This window comes from Eleutherodactylus coqui, unplaced genomic scaffold, assembly GCF_035609145.1.
Source record: "Eleutherodactylus coqui strain aEleCoq1 unplaced genomic scaffold, aEleCoq1.hap1 HAP1_SCAFFOLD_467, whole genome shotgun sequence".
NCBI lineage: Eukaryota > Metazoa > Chordata > Amphibia > Anura > Eleutherodactylidae > Eleutherodactylus > Eleutherodactylus coqui.
In genome coordinates this window covers 30,165-50,656 of record NW_027102348.1, presented here as the reverse complement: position 1 = coordinate 50,656, position 20,492 = coordinate 30,165, and the positions used below count along the sequence as shown (strand labels likewise).

Sequence of the window (20,492 nt, the reverse complement as noted above, 5' to 3'; positions counted from 1 at the left end):
AAGATGCCGTAAGCCTACTTGTTGCTCTCCGCAAGCATAAACCTTCATAGAGAAACTCTCACCTCTCCGGTTATCAGGTGGATCATGTCTAGGGTGAGGTCTAATATCCCCGCAGCCATGTTCCTTCTGTCCTTGCCCATCTTTGGGGGGTCATCGATGAGAAGAAGCATCATCTATCAACAACAACAAGATGGACTAGAGCGCCTACTGCAGGCGGCCGGAGGAGTCTAGTAGGAAGCTGCATTACATCAACCTATAGAGGATTTGTAGAATCTCAGTGTCATCTACCTGCTGGTTCTCCGGGACATCTTCCTCTGGACGGTCCTGGGAATACAGACGGCAGGGACATCCCTCTGGTGGGGATCTCCTCTTGGATCCATCTATAGGTAATAACCAGAGACAGAATACATTGTATATGTGATGATGGGTGAGTCTAGGTGACCCTCATACCCGCTCCCCTCTATAATCAGGAAGGTCTCCTCTTACCCCGAGATGTACGAGGCCGGTGGTCCTCCATCATGATGTCCTTGTACCGATCCCAGTGTCCCTCTAAATACTCCCACTCCTCCATGGAGAAATAGACAGCCACATCCTGACACCTTATAGGAACCTGACAACACAATATCCAGTCATCAGCCAGAGCCCCCCGGTATAATGTCCCCCCACATTCCCAGCAGTCACCTCTCCTGTCAGCAGCTCCGTCATCTTGTTGGTGAGTTCTAGAAGCTTCTGGATCAGGGAGTGAGGGGGAGGAGCTGTGATGAGGCTCCACCCTCCTGACTCCTGGAGATGGATGATGGGAGTCACAGCCGCTGTCTTCACTACTGTGTACTCCTGTGGATGGTGAGACAGTGATCAAAAGGAATCCTTACTAACTTCAAATCTGGCCGAGAATAAACAACTATCAACCATCGTCTCGAGACATCCAAAACCAATAACTTTAACCCCTTAGTGACCACTTATATGTGTTCTCAGGTCCCGGGTGTCTGGACTTTATTCTACAAGGCTGTAAAAACACGTTGGCCCTGTAGACTAAATGCCCAGGGTCTGTGACTGTGATAGCTCCCTGGTGTCAGCTCCCTGGAGCAGAGAGCCTGGAGCTGTCAGCAGCCACGGTGTACGGTGTACGGTCCCCCAGTCACGCGATTGTGGTTATGCAATGGATAACGGCAATCACATCAGATCCATGAGGGAAGACGAAACTACTCATCTCTGGCCTCCGCAACGTCCGGCAACAATCTGGTCCTGCAAGGACCTGTCGCCAGCTTCTGCGCATGCGCGCCACCTGCAAACTGTCAGGCACTTGCGCAGAAGCCAGGAGAGCCTGGGAAATCTAAAAATCTCCCTGCTCCTGGCTGAGAACATGGAGATTTCACGGGGGACTGCGGTCAGGTGTTTGCCATTATCCAATGGATGAAGGCGATCAAGTCAGAGTAAAAAAATAAGTTAAAATTTCATCTTCCCTCACAGATACGATCCATGAAAGATACAATTAGTTAACCAACGTCCCAGGATCAGACTGACGGGAACTTCACCCACGGACCTATACCTTCTCTCCTCCAATAACATAAATAAAGGTTTCCATCATGTCCTCCTCTCCCTTCTCTCCTCCTATAACATATATAAAGGTTTCCATCATGTCCTCCTCTCCCTTCTCTCCTCCTATAACATATATACAGGTTTCCATCATGTCCTCCTCTCCCTTCTCTCCATGTAACATATATACAGGTTTCCATCATGTCCCCCTCTCCCTCCTCTCCTTCTGTAACATATATAAAGGTTTCCATCATGTCCTCCTCTCCCTTCTCTCCCCCTGTAACATATATAAAGGTTTCCATCATGTCCTCCTCTCCCTTCTCTCCTCCTGTAACATATATAAAGGTTTCCATCATGTCCTCCTCTCCCCTCTCCTCCTATAACATATATAAAGGTTTCCATCATGTCCTCCTCTCCCTTCTCTCCTCCTGTAACATATATAAAGGTTTCCATCATGTCCTCCTCTCCCCTCTCCTCCTATAACATATATAAAGGTTTCCATCATGTCTTCCTCTCCCTTCTCTCCTCCTGTAACATATATAAAGGTTTCCATCATGTCCTCCTCTCCCTTCTCTCATCCGGTAACATATATAAAGGTTTCCATCATGTCCTCCTCTCCCTTCTCTCATCCTGTAACATATATAAAGGTTTCCATCATGTCCTCCTCTCCCTCTCCTCCTGTAACATATATAAAGGTTTCCATCATGTCCTCCTCTCCCTTCTCTCCCCCTGTAACATATATAAAGGTTTCCATCATGACCCCCTCTCCCTCCTCTCCTCCTGTAACATATATAAAGGTTTCCATCATGTCCTCCTCTCCTCCTGTAACATATATAAAGGTTTCCATCATGTCCTCCTCTCCCTTCTCTCCTCCTGTAACATATATAAAGGTTTCCATCATGTCCTTCTTTCCTCCTGTAACCTATATAAAGGTTTCCATCATGTCCTCCTCTCCCTTCTCTCCTCCTGTAACATATATAAAGGTTTCCATCATGTCCTCCTCTCCCTTCTCTCCTCCTGTAACATATATAAAGGTTTCCATCATGTCCTCCTCTCCCTTCTCTCATCCGGTAACATATATAAAGGTTTCCATCATGTCCTCCTCTCCCTTCTCTCCTCCTGTAACATATATAAAGGTTTCCATCATGTCCTCCTCTCTCTTCTCTCCTTCTGTAACATATATAAAGGTTTCCATCATGTCCTCCTCTCCCTTCTCTCCTCCTATAACATATATAAAGGTTTCCATCATGTCCTCCTCTCCTCCTGTAACATATATAAAGGTTTCCATCATGTCCTCCTCTCCCTTCTCTCCTCCTGTAACATATATAAAGGTTTCCATCATGTCCTTCTTTCCTCCTGTAACCTATATAAAGGTTTCCATCATGTCCTCCTCTCCCTTCTCTCCTCCTGTAACATATATAAAGGTTTCCATCATGTCCTCCTCTCCCTTCTCTCCTCCTGTAACATATATAAAGGTTTCCATCATGTCCTCCTCTCCCTTCTCTCATCCGGTAACATATATAAAGGTTTCCATCATGTCCTCCTCTCTCTTCTCTCCTCCTGTAACATATATAAAGGTTTCCATCATGTCCTCCTCTCCCTTCTCTCACCCGGTAACATATATAAAGGTTTCCATCATGTCCTCCTCTCCCTTCTCTCATCCGGTAACATATATAAAGGTTTCCATCATGTCCTCCTCTCTCTTCTCTCCTCCTGTAACATATATAAAGGTTTCCAATGTGTCCTCCTCTCCCTTCTCTCATCCGGTAACATATATAAAGGTTTCCATCATGTCCGCCTCTCCCTTCTCTCCTCCTGTAACATATATAAAGGTTTCCATCATGTCCTCCTCTCCCTTCTCTCCTCCTGTAACATATATAAAGGTTTCCATCTTGTCCTCCTCTCTCTTCTCTCCTCCTGTAACATATATAAAGGTTTCCATCATGTCCTCCTCTCCCTTCTCTCATCCGGTAACATATATAAAGGTTTCCATCATGTCCTCCTCTCCCTTCTCTCCTCCTGTAACATATATAAAGGTTTCCATCATGTCCTCCTCTCCCTTCTCTCCTCCTGTAACATATATAAAGGTCTCCATCATGTCCTCCTCTCCCTTCTCTCCTCCTGTAACATATATAAAGGTTTCCATCATGTCCTCATCTCCCTTCTCCTCCTGTAACATATATAAAGGTTTCCATCATATCCTCCTCTCCCTTCTCTCCTCCTGTAACATATATAAAGGTTTCCATCATATCCTCCTCTCCCTTCTCTCCTCCTGTAACATATATAAAGGTTTCCATCATGTCCCCTTCTCCCTTCTCTCCTCCTGTAACATATATAAAGGTTTCCATCATGTCCTCCTCTCCCTTCTCTCCTGTAACATATATATAGGTTCCCATCATGTCTCTCCTCTCCCTTCTCTCATCCGGTAACATATATAAAGGTTTCCATCATGTCCTCCTCTCCCTTCTCTCCTCCTGTAACATATATAAAAGTCTCCATCATGTCCTCCTCTCCCTTCTCTCCTCCTGTAACATATATAAAGGTCTCCATCATGTCCTCCTCTCCCTTCTCCTCCTGTAACATATATAAAGGTTTCCATCATGTCCTCCTCTCCCTTCCCTCACCCTGTAACATATATAAAGGTTTCCATCATGTCCTCCTCTCCCTTCTCCTCCTGTAACATATATAAAGGTTTCCATCATGTCCTCCTCTCCCTTCTCTCCTCCTGTAACATATATAAAGGTTTCCATCATGTCCTCCTCTCCCTTCTCTCCTCCTGTAACATATATAAAGGTCTCCATCATGTCCTCCTCTCCCTTCCCTCACCCTGTAACATATATAAAGGTTTCCATCATATCCTCCTCTCCCTTCTCTCCTCCTGTAACATATATAAAGGTTTCCATGATGTCCCCTCTCCCTTCTCTCCTCCTGTAACATATATAAAGGTTTCCATCATGTCCCCTTCTCCCTTCTCTCCTCCTATAACATATATAAAGGTTTCCATCATGTCCCCCTCTCCCTTCTCTCCTCCTGTAACATATATAAAGGTTTCCATCATGTCCCCCTCTCCCTTCTCTCCTCCTGTAACATATATAAAGGTTTCCATCATGTCAACCTCTCCCTTCTCTCCTCCTGTAACATATATAAAGGTTTCCATCATGTCCCCCTCTCCCTTTTCTCTTCCACTAACATATATAAAGGTTTCCATCATGTCCTCCTCTCCCTTCTCTCCTCCTGTAACATATATAAAGGTTTCCATCATGTCCCCCTCTCCCTTCTCTCCTCCTGTAACATATATAAAGGTTTCCATCATGTCCTCCTCTCCCCTCTCCTCCTATAACATATATAAAGGTTTCCATCATGTCCTCCTCTCCCCTCTCCTCCTATAACATATATAAAGGTTTCCATCATGTCCCCGTCTCCCTTCTCCTCCTATAACATATATAAAGGTTTCCATCATGTCCCCGTCTCCCTTCTCCTCCTGTAACATATATAAAGGTTTCCATCATGTCCTCCTCTCCCTTCTCCTCCTATAACATATATAAAGGTTTCCATCATGTCCTCCTCTCCCCTCTCCTCCTATAACATATATAAAGGTTTCCATCATGTCCTCCTCTCCCCTCTCCTCCTATAACATATATAAAGGTTTCCATCATGTCCCCGTCTCCCTTCTCCTCCTGTAACATATATACAGGTTTCCATCATGTCCCCCTCTCCCTTCTCTCCTCCTGTAACATATATAAAGGTTTCCATCATGTCCCCTTCTCCCTTCTCTCCTCCTATAACATATATAAAGGTTTCCATCATGTCCCCCTCTCCCTTCTCCTCCTGTAACATATATACAGGTTTCCATCATGTCCCCCTCTCCCTTCTCTCCTCCTGTAACATATATAAAGGTTTCCATCATGTCCCTCCTCTCCCTTCTCTCCTCCTGTAACATATATAAAGGTTTCCATCATGTCCTCCTCTCCCTTCTCTCCTCCTGTAACATATATAAAGGTTTCCATCATGTACCCCTCTCCCTTCTCTCCTCCTATAACATATATAAAGGTTTCCATCATGTCCTCCTCTCCCTTCTCTCCTCCTGTAACATATATAAAGGTTTCCATCATGTCCTCCTCTCCCTTCTCTCCTCCTGTAACATATATAAAGGTTTCCATCTTGTCCTCCTCTCCCTTCTCTCATCCTATAACATATATAAAGGTTTCCATCATGTCCCCCTCTCCCTTCTCCTCCTGTAACATATATACAGGTTTCCATCATGTCCCCCTCTCCCTTCTCTCCTCCTGTAACATATATAAAGGTTTCCATCATGTCCTCCTCTCCCTTCTCTCCTCCTGTAACATATATAAAGGTCTCCATCATGTCCTCCTCTCCCTTCCCTCCTCCTGTAACATATATAAAGGTTTCCATCATGTCCTCCTCTCCCTTCCCTCCTCCTGTAACATATATAAAGGTTTCCATCATGTCCTCCTCTCCCTTCTCTCCTCCTGTAACATATATAAAGGTTTCCATCATGTCCTCCTCTCCCTTCTCTCCTCCTGTAACATATATAAAGGTTTCCATCATGTCCTCCTCTCCCTTCTCTCCTCCTGTAACATATATAAAGGTTTCCATCATGTCCTCCTCTCCCTTCTCTCCTCCTGTAACATATATAAAGTTTTCCATCATGTCCTCCTCTCCCTTCTCTCCTCCTGTAACATATATAAAGGTTTCCATCATGTCCCCCTCTCCCTTCTCTCCTCCTGTAACATATATAAAGGTTTCCATCAGGTCCTCCTCTCCCTTCTCTCCTCCTGTAACATATATAAAGGTTTCCATCATGTCCTCCTCTCCCTTCTCTCCTCCTATAACATATATAAAGGTTTCCATCATGTCTTCCTCTCCCTTCTCCTCCTGTAACATATATAAAGGTTTCCATTATGTCCCCCTCTACCTTCTCTCCTCCTGTAACATATATAAAGGTTCCATCATGTCCCCTCTCCCTTCTCTCCTCCTATAACATATATAAAGGTTTCCATCATGTCTTCCTCTCCCTTCTCCTCCTGTAACATATATAAAGGTTTCCATCATGTCCTCCTCTCCCTTCTCCTCCTGTAACATATATAAAGGTTTCCATCATGTCCTCCTCTCCCTTCTCCTCCTGTAACATATATAAAGGTTTCCATCATGTCCCCCCTCTCTCTTCTCTCCTCCTGTAACATATATAAAGGTTTCCATCATGTCCTCCTCTCCCTTCTCTCCATGTAACATATATACAGGTTTCCATCATGTCCCCCTCTCCCTTCTCTCCTCCTGGAATATATATAAAGGTTTCCATCATGTCCCCCTCTCCCTTCTCTCCTCCTATAACATATATAAAGGTTTCCATCATGTCTTCCTCTCCCTTCTCCTCCTGTAACATATATAAAGGTTTCCATCATGTCCTCCTCTCCCTTCTCTCCTCCTGTAACATATATAAAGGTTTCCATCATGTCCCCCCTCTCTCTTCTCTCCTCCTGTAACATATATAAAGGTTTCCATCATGTCCCCCTCTCCCTTCTCTCCATGTAACATATATAAAGGTTTCCATCATGTCCTCCTCTCCCTTCTCTCCTCCTATAACATATATAAAGGTTTCCATCATGTCCTCCTCTCCCTTCTCACCTCCTGTAACATATATAAAGGTTTCCATCATGTCCCCCTCACCCTTCTCTCCTCCTGTAACATATATAAAGGTTTCCATCATGTCCTCCTCTCCCTTCTCTCCTCCTGTAACATATATAAAGGTTTCCATCATGTCCCCCTCTCCCTTCTCTCCTCCTGTAACATATATAAAGGTTCCATCATGTCCCCTCTCCCTTCTCTCCTCCTGTAACATATATAAAGGTTTCCATCATGTCCTCCTCTCCCTTCTCTCCTCCTGAGAGAATGGAGTTCTTCAGCTGAAGCAAACAGAATTCAGAGGTGGCATTAGTTCTCTTATTTTCTAATCAATTGATTCCAAGTCATAGAATATCCAGAATTACTGGTAAATTAGCCCGTTAAAAGCCAGGCACGGTAAATTTATGGCGCTTGGTTCTCGGATTTTAATCCCGACCAATATAAAAAAATACATTGCTGGATTAAAGCTCTTGCTTCTACAATCAAGGCGGAGCAGGTTGGGTCCTTGGCTGTCAGACACAACAGAGGACCTGGAGGAGAAGACAGAAGCAGTTTTTAACCACTTCTGCCTTTTGCTTTCCAGGCTACATAGGACTCATTGAGCACTATGTAGTGCAGAGAGAAAGCAGGAGTGTTCCGCTTATCGACCTGGCAGTCATGTGACCGCTGGCTGCCCCCTGGAGCAGCAGATTGGCAGGGTTCTAGCAGACCCAAATCAGCTCTGTTAGTGACTACTGTCACACTTGGGGGAGGTTTTCCCCTGTTACTGGGGCCCCTATGGACACCCCATCTACAGGGGAAGTGTGCGAGATTTTTTTTTTTTTAAGTGTGACTGTTCACAATAAGAGAAACCAAGTAATCTCGTAAATACGATACCTTTTTATGGTTAACAAAAATACATGATGTTACAGCAAGCTTTCAGGTTCTTATCGACCCTTCATCAGGCTGATGAAACTAGTTTGGATGGCACACAAATATAACATACAGATATAGAGGGGGGGACGGACACCCCTCTTGATCTAGATAAATGTTCACACACAGAAATTTGATACTTAAAAGAACACATTAAGTAAAATAAGACAATCTGAGCAAAGATATAAATACTAAATCAGTCCACTGAGCTGAGGAATGTGACAGTTTTTATGATGCCTGTTATCTACTACTTTACAGACTGCACATAGAAGATGGAAATACTACCTCTGCAGCATCACCTATTGGATGGCAACATTCTTACAATCAATTTCTGAATTTTCATGGAAAAAAAAACAAGAAAACAAACAATGATTGGGAAGAGGATACCCGTCTTAACCTCTTTCAGACCTTTCATATTCTCCACTTATGCAAGAATCCTGGGCTAAGGTTGGCCATAAACTTAGCCATAAACTTGTACTCCCAAATTCTTCTGTGACACTGTGACTGGAAACTGCCCTTCAGTATGATTACTCTCATCTGTTCTTTGCAGTGTCCCTGACCACAAAAATGTTTTGCCACAGGTAATTCCATCTTTTCCTCTCCATTGAGTGGCGACGAGATCTCATCCTGGCCCTCAGTTTCTGTCCCGTTTCCCTGATATTAAGCCCCCCAACACGACATTTACTGCACTTGATCAGGTACACAAGAGACGTGAAACATGTGAATGTCCCCGGGGTCTCCTAGTCCTGCTGTTTGTTGGGGATCCATATCCTGTCCGCGGTCCGTACATGTCAGCAGGTCTTGCAGCTCCTTACATTACAGGGATAAGTTCCTTTTTGTGTGTCAGAGGGTAATGCACTCCTGATTATAAGGTTCCTCAAATTAGGAGGTTGCCTGTAACACAGGAGCAGAGGGCCCGGGAATATGGCAGTCAGACGGTCATCCCTGTGTGGGTATGATGGAGTGTCTTTTGTCTTTGCAGTCTTCCTTAGTACCTCTAGCTGTGGATTGTAGGTCACTACTAGAGCTACACGGCCATTTTTTCTTTCTCCTTGTATTAGAGTAGTTGATTACTGTAAGTCCCTTTGAGAGCAAACCGAGCTCCAAATTACTGGGGTGGTGAGATGACAGATTAATAACACAGCTGGTTCCACCTGTGTCCGTGTCCTGTTGGGGGCTCTGTTCCATCCTGCCGGACTCGGGCTGCTCCTGACCGGTGATTAGGCACAGGCCTGCTCCGGACTCGGGCTGCTCCTGACCGGTGATTAGGCACAGGCCTGCTCCGGACTCGGGCTGCTCCTGACCGGTGATTAGGCACAGGCCTGCTCCGGACTCGGGCTGCTCCTGACCGGTGATTAGGCACAGGCCTGCTCCGGACTCGGGCTGCTCCTGACCGGTGATTAGGCACAGGCCTGCTCCGGACTCGGGCTGCTCCTGACCGGTGATTAGGCACAGGCCTGCTCCGGACTCGGGCTGCTCCTGACCGGTGATTAGGCACAGGCCTGCTCCGGACTCGGGCTGCTCCTGACCGGTGATTAGGCACAGGCCTGCTCCGGACTCGGGCTGCTCCTGACCGGTGATTAGGCACAGGCCTGCTCCGGACTCGGGCTGCTCCTGACCGGTGATTAGGCACAGGCCTGCTCCGGACTCGGGGGGTGGGGTTCCTGAACGGTGGTTAGGTACAGGCCTGCTCCGGACTCGGGGTGTTCCTGACCGGTGGTTAGGTTCAGGCCTGCTCCGGACTCGGGGGGTGGGGTTCCTGAACGGTGGTTAGGTACAGGCCTGCTCCGGACTCGGGGTGTTCCTGAACGGTGGTTAGGTACAGGCCTGCTCCGGACTCGGGGTGTTCCTGAACGGTGGTTAGGTACAGGCCTGCTCCGGACTCGGGGTGTTCCTGAACGGTGGTTAGGTACAGGCCTGCTCCGGACTCGGGGTGTTCCTGAACGGTGGTTAGGTACAGGCCTGCTCCGGACTCGGGGTGTTCCTGAACGGTGGTTAGGTACAGGCCTGCTCCGGACTCGGGGTGTTCCTGAACGGTGGTTAGGTACAGGCCTGCTCCGGACTCGGGGTGTTCCTGAACGGTGGTTAGGTACAGGCCTGCTCCGGACTCGGGGTGTTCCTGAACGGTGGTTAGGTACAGGCCTGCTCCGGACTCGGGGTGTTCCTGAACGGTGGTTAGGTACAGGCCTGCTCCGGACTCGGGGTGTTCCTGAACGGTGGTTAGGTACAGGCCTGCTCCGGACTCGGGGTGTTCCTGAACGGTGGTTAGGTACAGGCCTGCTCCGGACTCGGGGTGTTCCTGAACGGTGGTTAGGTACAGGCCTGCTCCGGACTCGGGGTGTTCCTGAACGGTGGTTAGGTACAGGCCTGCTCCGGACTCGGGGTGTTCCTGAACGGTGGTTAGGTACAGGCCTGCTCCGGACTCGGGGTGTTCCTGAACGGTGGTTAGGTACAGGCCTGCTCCGGACTCGGGGTGTTCCTGAACGGTGGTTAGGTACAGGCCTGCTCCGGACTCGGGGTGTTCCTGAACGGTGGTTAGGTACAGGCCTGCTCCGGACTCGGGGTGTTCCTGAACGGTGGTTAGGTACAGGCCTGCTCCGGACTCGGGGTGTTCCTGAACGGTGGTTAGGTACAGGCCTGCTCCGGACTCGGGGTGTTCCTGAACGGTGGTTAGGTACAGGCCTGCTCCGGACTCGGGGTGTTCCTGAACGGTGGTTAGGTACAGGCCTGCTCCGGACTCGGGGTGTTCCTGAACGGTGGTTAGGTACAGGCCTGCTCCGGACTCGGGGTGTTCCTGAACGGTGGTTAGGTACAGGCCTGCTCCGGACTCGGGGTGTTCCTGAACGGTGGTTAGGTACAGGCCTGCTCCGGACTCGGGGTGTTCCTGAACGGTGGTTAGGTACAGGCCTGCTCCGGACTCGGGGTGTTCCTGAACGGTGGTTAGGTACAGGCCTGCTCCGGACTCGGGGTGTTCCTGAACGGTGGTTAGGTACAGGCCTGCTCCGGACTCGGGGTGTTCCTGAACGGTGGTTAGGTACAGGCCTGCTCCGGACTCGGGGTGTTCCTGAACGGTGGTTAGGTACAGGCCTGCTCCGGACTCGGGGTGTTCCTGAACGGTGGTTAGGTACAGGCCTGCTCCGGACTCGGGGTGTTCCTGAACGGTGGTTAGGTACAGGCCCGCTCCGGACTCGGGGTGTTCCTGAACGGTGGTTAGGTACAGGCCCGCTCCGGACTCGGGGTGTTCCTGAACGGTGGTTAGGTACAGGCCCGCTCCGGACTCGGGGTGTTCCTGAACGGTGGTTAGGTACAGGCCCGCTCCGGACTCGGGGTGTTCCTGAACGGTGGTTAGGTACAGGCCCGCTCCGGACTCGGGGTGTTCCTGAACGGTGGTTAGGTACAGGCCCGCTCCGGACTCGGGGTGTTCCTGAACGGTGGTTAGGTACAGGCCCGCTCCGGACTCGGGGTGTTCCTGAACGGTGGTTAGGTACAGGCCCGCTCCGGACTCGGGGTGTTCCTGAACGGTGGTTAGGTACAGGCCCGCTCCGGACTCGGGGTGTTCCTGAACGGTGGTTAGGTACAGGCCCGCTCCGGACTCGGGGTGTTCCTGAACGGTGGTTAGGTACAGGCCCGCTCCGGACTCGGGGTGTTCCTGAACGGTGGTTAGGTACAGGCCCGCTCCGGACTCGGGGTGTTCCTGAACGGTGGTTAGGTACAGGCCCGCTCCGGACTCGGGGTGTTCCTGAACGGTGGTTAGGTACAGGCCCGCTCCGGACTCGGGGTGTTCCTGAACGGTGGTTAGGTACAGGCCCGCTCCGGACTCGGGGTGTTCCTGAACGGTGGTTAGGTACAGGCCCGCTCCGGACTCGGGGTGTTCCTGAACGGTGGTTAGGTACAGGCCCGCTCCGGACTCGGGGTGTTCCTGAACGGTGGTTAGGTACAGGCCTGCTCCGGACTCGGGGTGTTCCTGAACGGTGGTTAGGTACAGGCCTGCTCCGGACTCGGGGTGTTCCTGAACGGTGGTTAGGTACAGGCCTGCTCCGGACTCGGGGTGTTCCTGAACGGTGGTTAGGTACAGGCCTGCTCCGGACTCGGGGTGTTCCTGAACGGTGGTTAGGTACAGGCCTGCTCCGGACTCGGGGTGTTCCTGAACGGTGGTTAGGTACAGGCCTGCTCCGGACTCGGGGTGTTCCTGAACGGTGGTTAGGTACAGGCCTGCTCCGGACTCGGGGTGTTCCTGAACGGTGGTTAGGTACAGGCCTGCTCCGGACTCGGGGTGTTCCTGAACGGTGGTTAGGTACAGGCCTGCTCCGGACTCGGGGTGTTCCTGAACGGTGGTTAGGTACAGGCCTGCTCCGGACTCGGGGTGTTCCTGAACGGTGGTTAGGTACAGGCCTGCTCCGGACTCGGGGTGTTCCTGAACGGTGGTTAGGTACAGGCCTGCTCCGGACTCGGGGTGTTCCTGAACGGTGGTTAGGTACAGGCCTGCTCCGGACTCGGGGTGTTCCTGAACGGTGGTTAGGTACAGGCCTGCTCCGGACTCGGGGTGTTCCTGAACGGTGGTTAGGTACAGGCCTGCTCCGGACTCGGGGTGTTCCTGAACGGTGGTTAGGTACAGGCCTGCTCCGGACTCGGGGTGTTCCTGAACGGTGGTTAGGTACAGGCCTGCTCCGGACTCGGGGTGTTCCTGAACGGTGGTTAGGTACAGGCCTGCTCCGGACTCGGGGTGTTCCTGAACGGTGGTTAGGTACAGGCCTGCTCCGGACTCGGGGTGTTCCTGAACGGTGGTTAGGTACAGGCCTGCTCCGGACTCGGGGTGTTCCTGAACGGTGGTTAGGTACAGGCCTGCTCCGGACTCGGGGTGTTCCTGAACGGTGGTTAGGTACAGGCCTGCTCCGGACTCGGGGTGTTCCTGAACGGTGGTTAGGTACAGGCCTGCTCCGGACTCGGGGTGTTCCTGAACGGTGGTTAGGTACAGGCCTGCTCCGGACTCGGGGTGTTCCTGAACGGTGGTTAGGTACAGGCCTGCTCCGGACTCGGGGTGTTCCTGAACGGTGGTTAGGTACAGGCCTGCTCCGGACTCGGGGTGTTCCTGAACGGTGGTTAGGTACAGGCCTGCTCCGGACTCGGGGTGTTCCTGAACGGTGGTTAGGTACAGGCCTGCTCCGGACTCGGGGTGTTCCTGAACGGTGGTTAGGTACAGGCCTGCTCCGGACTCGGGGTGTTCCTGAACGGTGGTTAGGTACAGGCCTGCTCCGGACTCGGGGTGTTCCTGAACGGTGGTTAGGTACAGGCCTGCTCCGGACTCGGGGTGTTCCTGAACGGTGGTTAGGTACAGGCCCGCTCCGGACTCGGGGTGTTCCTGAACGGTGGTTAGGTACAGGCCCGCTCCGGACTCGGGGTGTTCCTGAACGGTGGTTAGGTACAGGCCTGCTCCGGACTCGGGGTGTTCCTGATCAGTGATATATATCTAGCAGTAAAACCACCACAGGGGTAACATCCCAATACAGCGTCTGGCCCTTAAGGGGTTAAGCAGTACAACTTGTCCCACAAACAACAGACCGCACACGGCTGCGCTGATGGCAAAGTTAATAAGTTATGAAAGCGAAAACTGTCCGACCCGGAAAGTTACTCAACTGCATGAAGCAGTAACGGGGAAAAGGTAGGATTATACCTACCCGATAATCAGGTTTCCAGGAGTCTCCACGACAGCACCACCTGAGATCGCCTCCTCCTGATAGGACAGGAACACACCGAGAGGTTAAAGTTCCCCCCCCGTCCTCCCCTCCTCAGTGTATTATAACGAAACTGCCGGGGTAGGAGCTAACTTAAATTTTTTCCTATCTGGTATACTTTTTATTTTATTATCTTTTATTTATTTAATTATTTCTATATACATTATTCTTTCTTGGGGAGGGAATGTACGGGTGCTGTCGTGGAGACTCCTGGAAACCTGATTATCGGGTAGGTATAATCCTACCTTTCCCAGGGAGTCTCCACGACAGCACCACCTGAGACGTATCAACTAAAGTAATTCTAGGGTGGGATTGCCGCTGAGAGGACCTTACGACCGAAGGACATGTCCTCGTCTAGCTGCACCTTTACCCTGTAGTGTTTGACGAAAGTATGGGGCTTTTTCCATACTGCTGCCTTACATATCTGCTCTACTGATGCCGAGCCATGCTCGGCCCATGAGGTCGCTACTGCCCTTGTGGAATGGGCTTTAAGAGCCGAGGGGGCCTCCTTCCCCAAAGCCTTATATGCCTCGCTAATGGCCAGGCGAATCCACCTGGCTATAGAGCTTTTGGCTGCCTTCTTTCCCTTATTAGGGCCTGAATATTGGACGAACAGGTTGTCGTCCTGCCTCCATGGGCCTGTGGCCTCGATGTACGTCAAGACTGTTCTTCTGACGTCCAAACAGCTTAGGGTTCGCTCGCTCTCGTCTTTTGGGTGATTATAGAACGAGGGTATTATTATGTCATGGGCCCTATGGAATGGGGATACCACCTTAGGTAAAAAGGTCGGGTCTGTTTTAAAGACTAACTTGGTATCTGTAATCTTGAGGAGCGGGTGGCGTATGGATAGGGCCTGTAGCTCGCTGACCCGCCTGGCTGAGGAAATTGCCACTAGGAAGATAGTTTTTACTGTGAGCATTTTTAATGAGAGCCCCTCCATTGGTTCGAAGGGGTCCCCTGTCATGGCCCTCAAGACTAAATTAAGGTTCCAGTCTGGGCAAATATTGGTGGACCTGGGTCGAAGCCTATCTGCCGCTGCCAGGAATCTATTGATCCACCTGTCCCCGGATAACTTAGTGTCAAACAGGGCGCTAAGGGCTGCCGTTTGGACTCTTAGGGTGCTTGGGGCGAGGCCCATATCCAGGCCGTCCTGTAGAAAGTCCAGGATCAGAGGGACGTCCGCACTGCTGCCTGAGGAGCCTCTCTCTTGTCTCCAAGAGGTAAACCTCCTCCAGATTCTCTGGTATATGCGGTTGGTAGTCTCTTTCCTGCTTGCCATTAGCGTTCTGACTACCTTGGTTGAGAATCCCCTGCCCCTCAGTATGGATTCTTCAGTAACCAAGCTGTTAGATGAAGTCTGCTTACGTCGGGGTAGTTCAGGGGTCCCTGCGTTAGGAGATTCTCCTGAGCCGGAAGGGTAACTGGCTCCTGGATGCTCAAGTCTCTCAGGAGGCTGAACCAGCTCCTTCTTGGCCAAAAGGGAGCCACAAGGATCAGGGTGCACGGTTGTGACCTGAAGTACTGTAGTACCCTTGGGATTAGTGGGATCGGGGGAAATGCGTACGCCAGCTCTCCTCCCCAGTCCTGGCTGAGGGCGTCCACCGCTGTCGGTTGGTCTTCCCGTCTGAGGGAGAAGAAGTTCGTCACCTTGGCGTTTTGTTTTGACGCGAATAGGTCTATTTGCGGGGGACCCCATTTGTCCGTCACTATCCGGAACGCCTCCTGGGATAAGGACCATTCTCCTGGGTCTAAGCGCCCCCGGCTGAGGAAGTCTGCTCTTTGATTCAGAGATCCCTTTAAGTGTACCGCTGACAGTGAGATGATGCGGCCCTCCGCCCAGCGAAATATCCTTTGCGCGATACTTTGCAGAGCTGGTGACCTCGTGCCCCCCTGGTGTCGGATATGGGCCACTGCCGTGGTGTTGTCCGACAGTACCCGTATATGTTGGTTTCTTACCGTCTCCCCCAGGTGCTGCAGGGCCTTCCAGATTGCTTGTAGCTCCCTGTAGTTTGAGGATTGATGCTTCGTCTGCGGTGGCCATGGGCCCTGTAGGAGCTGGTCTCCGACGTGCGCCCCCCACCCCCAGGAGCTTGCATCTGTCGTGATCTGTACTGCCGGGTGCAATATCCAGTGGACTCCTTTTCTTAGATTTCTTGGGGACGTCCACCAGCTTAAGGATACCCTTACCGAGTTCCTGATCTGTATTCTGTTTTCTAACGAAGCCTGCCTGCCGTCCCACGCTGCGAGGACTGCAGCTTGCAGGGGTCTGGTATGTGCCTGTGCCCATGCTACCCCCGGGATGCATGATGTTAGACTTCCTAGGAGGGACATAGCCTCCCGGATTGTGCATGACCGTCTCTGCATAAAGGATTTTACCATGTGCCGAATTTTCTGCCCCTTTGCCTCGGGGAGGAAGGAGCATTGGGCCTCTGAGTCGAGTGTTACGCCTAAAAACACCTTCTCCGTGCTGGGGTTTAGGCTGGACTTCTCCCAATTTATGATCCAACCTAGGAACTGTAACAGGCTGAGCACTGTTGCCAAGTTCTCTACTAGGCGTTCCCTGGACTCGGCTATGATTAGTATGTCGTCCAGGTATGGGATTATTAGGATCGACCTCTGCCTTAGGTAGGCTGCAACCTCCGCCATGATCTTCGTGAAGATGCGGGGTGCTGAGGAGATTCCAAAGGGAAGGCATCTGAATTGAAGATGCCTTGTCTTGCTGCCCATTTCCAACGCGAACCTTAGGTACTTCCTTGAGTCCCTGTGGATCGGTACATGCAGATAGGCGTCTTTCAGGTCGATCGAGGCCATGTAGGCCCCCCTGGGGATCAACTTTACCGCTGATGTGATGGACTCCATCCTGAATTTTCGATATTTTATGAAAACGTTCAGGGGTTTTAGATTTATTATTAGGCGTGAACCTCCCCCGGGTTTCTTTACTAGAAAGAGTCTGGAGTAATGCCCCCAGGTCTCCTCTTCCTGTGGCACGAGGGACACTGCCTTTAGATGTCTTAGGTCCTGTACCGCCTGCTGAAGCGGGTACAGTTGTTGTACTGGACCTCGCGTGATAATATATTTTCTCCTGGGGGGGGATACTAACTCGATTCTGTATCCCTCCTGCAGGATCTCCGGGATCCACGGGCTCCTGCAAATCGAGGCCCACCGATCCGCAAAGCCCTGCAGCCTCGCCCCCACTGGGATGGCGTCAGGGCTTCTGCTTGGCTGGGTCCCCCTGGTGCGGGTTGAAGAGGAAGTTTCTCCCTCTGCCTCCCTTGGGGTAACTCCATCGGCCCGTCTTGCCCTTGCCTTTATAGGGTTCCGATTGTTGTGCCGGGGTTCGGAAGAAGGTCTTCCCCTTACGTTGTCTTTCCTCCGGGAATCCCTTCTTCTTATCCGACGCTTTCTCTAGTATTTTATCTAGATCCGGACCAAAGAGGAATTGGCCGTGAAAGGGTAGCGAGCACAATTTATTCTTGGATGTTAGGTCGCCCGACCATGACTTCAGCCAGAGGACCCTCCTGGCCGAGTTGGTTAGGGCCGTTGCTTTTGCCGAAAGCTTCACTGACTCCGCTGCTGCGTCTGCCAGGAAGTTAGTGGCCATCTTTAACATAGGGAGGGAATCTATGATCTGCTCCCTTGGTGTTTTGCTCGAGATGTGCAGCTCCAGTTGTTCGAGCCACACACCCAGGGTTCTGGCGACGCACGTGGCTGCCACCCCCGGCCTGAGCGTACTGGCCGCTGCCTCCCAGGATCTTCTTAGCAGGCCCTCCGCCTTGCGATCCATTGGGTCTCTAAGCTGTGTGGCGTCCTCGAAGGGCAATGTTGTCCTCCTAGCCACCTTAGCCACTGGGACATCTACCTTGGGTACTTCCTCCCAATTCGCACATACCCCCTCCTCAAACGGGTAGCGCCTCTTCACCCCCTTAGACGAGAAGGATCCCGTGTCGGGCTTCTCCCACTCCTTAAGTATTAATTTTGTTACGTTGCTATGGACCGGGAAGGTATGTTTCTTCCTCTCCCCTAAACCCCCAAAGACCTCGTCCTGCATTGAACGGGGTTCCTTGGGCTCCTCCATTTTCAGTGTAGCTCTAACGGAGTTAATCAGCTCCGTTAAATCTTCTCTATGGAAGAGGTACTTTTGGTATTCCTCTTCCTCTGAGGACTCCTCAAGCATCAGCTCTTCCGGTTCAGATCCTGAACTCTCTGAGTCTGAGAGCACCTGCGGGGTATGCGCTTTTCTTCGGCGCTTTGTCCCCGATGCCCCTCTGGGTGGAGTTTTTGGGGTCGACAGTGCTGACCGCACTTCCTCTTGGACGAGTTTTCTGACATCCTCGAGGAATCCCCCTGATTCCTCCTTGACCAACTTGGCTATGCATGCTTTGCATAATGGCCTGGCATGCGAAGCCGATAGTCTTGTGCCACATTCTGCGCACTTTTTAGCTTTGGCTCTGGGAGGGGCAACTCTTCTATCCCCCTGGCAGACAACAAAATTTACGTGTAAGGATGCAAAATTCATTAACAACGTATACGAATATGCATGCCTTGTTTGCCCCACTGGCTACTTACGGTTGCCGCCGCGGTGGAGCATTCCGCGACCTCTGGTGCTGGAGCACTCATTGCTTTATTAACTGGTGCTGCAGACACTCTTGGGGCATTTAAGCCAATACTCACTGAGTGGCTTTCTTGCTCGGCGCCATCTTCTCTCAGGTTCCTTTTTCTTTTTTGAATTTTGGCGCCTTTAAATTTTAGCCCCGCCCCCTCCGAGCGCCGGCCGTGCTGCGCGATGACGTCATCACGCTCGCCGCTTGCCGCGGCGCCCCGCCCCCTCCCCTGCTCGTTAAGGGGAAGCCGGAGGCGCCGCGCACGTTCCTAAGCCGGCGCGTAGGAGAGCTGGAGCCCCGCATTGCACCCCCCATGGGCCGCCGCGGGAGGAACCTGGCCCGGGGGGACCACCCCATGTGGCGTCCCGGGAGTCGCTCTGCAAGAAGGGAGGACAGGCTGGAGCACTGCCCTCCGATCTGCCGGTATGCTTCTTTCTTTCGGGCTGGCGTCTCCACCAGCCCCTCTCGGTGACCCTGCCTCCTGGCAGGACAGGAAAACACTGAGGAGGGGAGGACGGGGGGGGAACTTTAACCTCTCGGTGTGTTCCTGTCCTATCAGGAGGAGGCGATCTCAGGTGGTGCTGTCGTGGAGACTCCCTGGGAAATCCAGAATTTGCGTAAAGTGCGTTATTTTCTAGCACCAGCTACGGATGTAGAAGCAGCGACCTGCGAGCCATCGGAGGACAAGGAGCGCAGTGCAGGAGGTCCGCAGAGGCTTGTTCACCCCCCTCGTCAATAGGCAGTCAACGCTCTCCTACAAGGAACTTTCCGTTCCCGCTTCATGCCACAAGGCAACAGTTTATGCACCGGAAAAATGTGCTTTTTGCTTTGTTCACGGCCACAAAACATTTCATCCTGAGCGGCCCGGGGAATATGAAGACCCTGAAGGCTGCTAGTAGCACTTACCGAAGCCCACAAGGACAATGCAGGGGCCGGACTCCATACCTACGGACGCTGGCCGCTTCTGGCGCTCGCTCAGACTACAGCCATTAACAGGTCTGAGGCCAAATCAAAGCAGCTAACTGGAGGGGGGCCCACGGTCCCTCAGCACCCCCCCCTATGGGGTGTCAGTGGGTTTACATGACAGCCCAGAGACTAGTGTAAACTCCTGCGGCAGGGCTTAATAGACTAACATGGAAAAAGCACATTGTAGGGTTGGACCAAGATGGCTGGTCATCTGCTGAGACTCCTGACGACCTCGGGGCCGGAGGTCCTGTGTCCCCCGTCCTTGTCTCTGCACCCCCTGCAGTGAGAAGGAGAATAAACGGAGCGCTGATCGTGCAAACACACCAACTGACTCCACCCACAGCGTCCGCAGGGTCTCCGAGCTCAGACACGGCTATTAGTGGAGACCCTCAGCTTTATAGTGTTACCCTCAGGCCTCAGGGCCACATCCTTCAATCTAGGGCCAAATCTACTGCCAATCACTGCAAAAGATTGCATGTCATCACTAGAGGGCGCTCTGTAGATACAGGCGGGCCGGTCTGCCTTCCAGGTCTCCAGTGATGTCACCATGGGGCAACGGGTACGACTGAAGGGGCCCCCTGTCACCGAGGACCCCCTCTCCCACCAGAGAAGGAAGGATCACTGACCCACATGGCAGGCACCACAAAGTAAGTGAACCTCAGGACTGTCCCAAGACAAGCCGATCCGGCAGCATCTCCTACAGGGCTGACAAGCTCCTCCCCCACCCGGAGGGGGCAAGAAAGCGCTAAGTGGTGCTGGAGGACCCTTTATGCTTCCTGTCCGTACCCGGTGGGATCATCTCATGGTCAGGAGGCAACAAGGGCGGAGACGGGAAAAGGTCATAGAAAGATTGTATCACCTCTCCGGTCAGCAGGTAGATGATCTCCAAGGCGACGTCCAATATCCTTCTGGAGGTCTCCTTTATGTCCATCCTTGGGGGAGGGGTCATTCAGATGATGGGGGTTGTAGTACCGCAGCAGGCTCTACGAGAGGAGAAGATCATTAGTGACACCCAGAACCTCCCATCAACACATGGATTACAGGGGCCCCCAACACAGACATTTCAGGGTAGAAGGGTCTTCCGGATGCTCAGCTGTGAACA

General features: G+C 51.6%; 1 protein-coding gene across 1 annotated transcript in view; it reads right to left on the bottom strand.

The window, feature by feature from the left end:
* Window positions 1-451: 451 nt before the first annotated feature.
* Window positions 452-20,492, bottom strand: part of LOC136601929 (gastrula zinc finger protein XlCGF66.1-like) — a 37,001-nt gene continuing 16,960 nt past the window's right edge. The window contains exons 2-4 of the mRNA XM_066588851.1: window positions 20,250-20,373; window positions 682-834; window positions 452-610 (exon numbers count right to left, since the gene is read on the bottom strand). Coding sequence (XP_066444948.1) covers window positions 467-610; window positions 682-834; window positions 20,250-20,339 — 387 coding nt within the window. The 5' untranslated portion in view covers window positions 20,340-20,373 and the 3' untranslated portion in view covers window positions 452-466. The remainder of the gene's footprint in view (window positions 611-681; window positions 835-20,249; window positions 20,374-20,492) is intronic.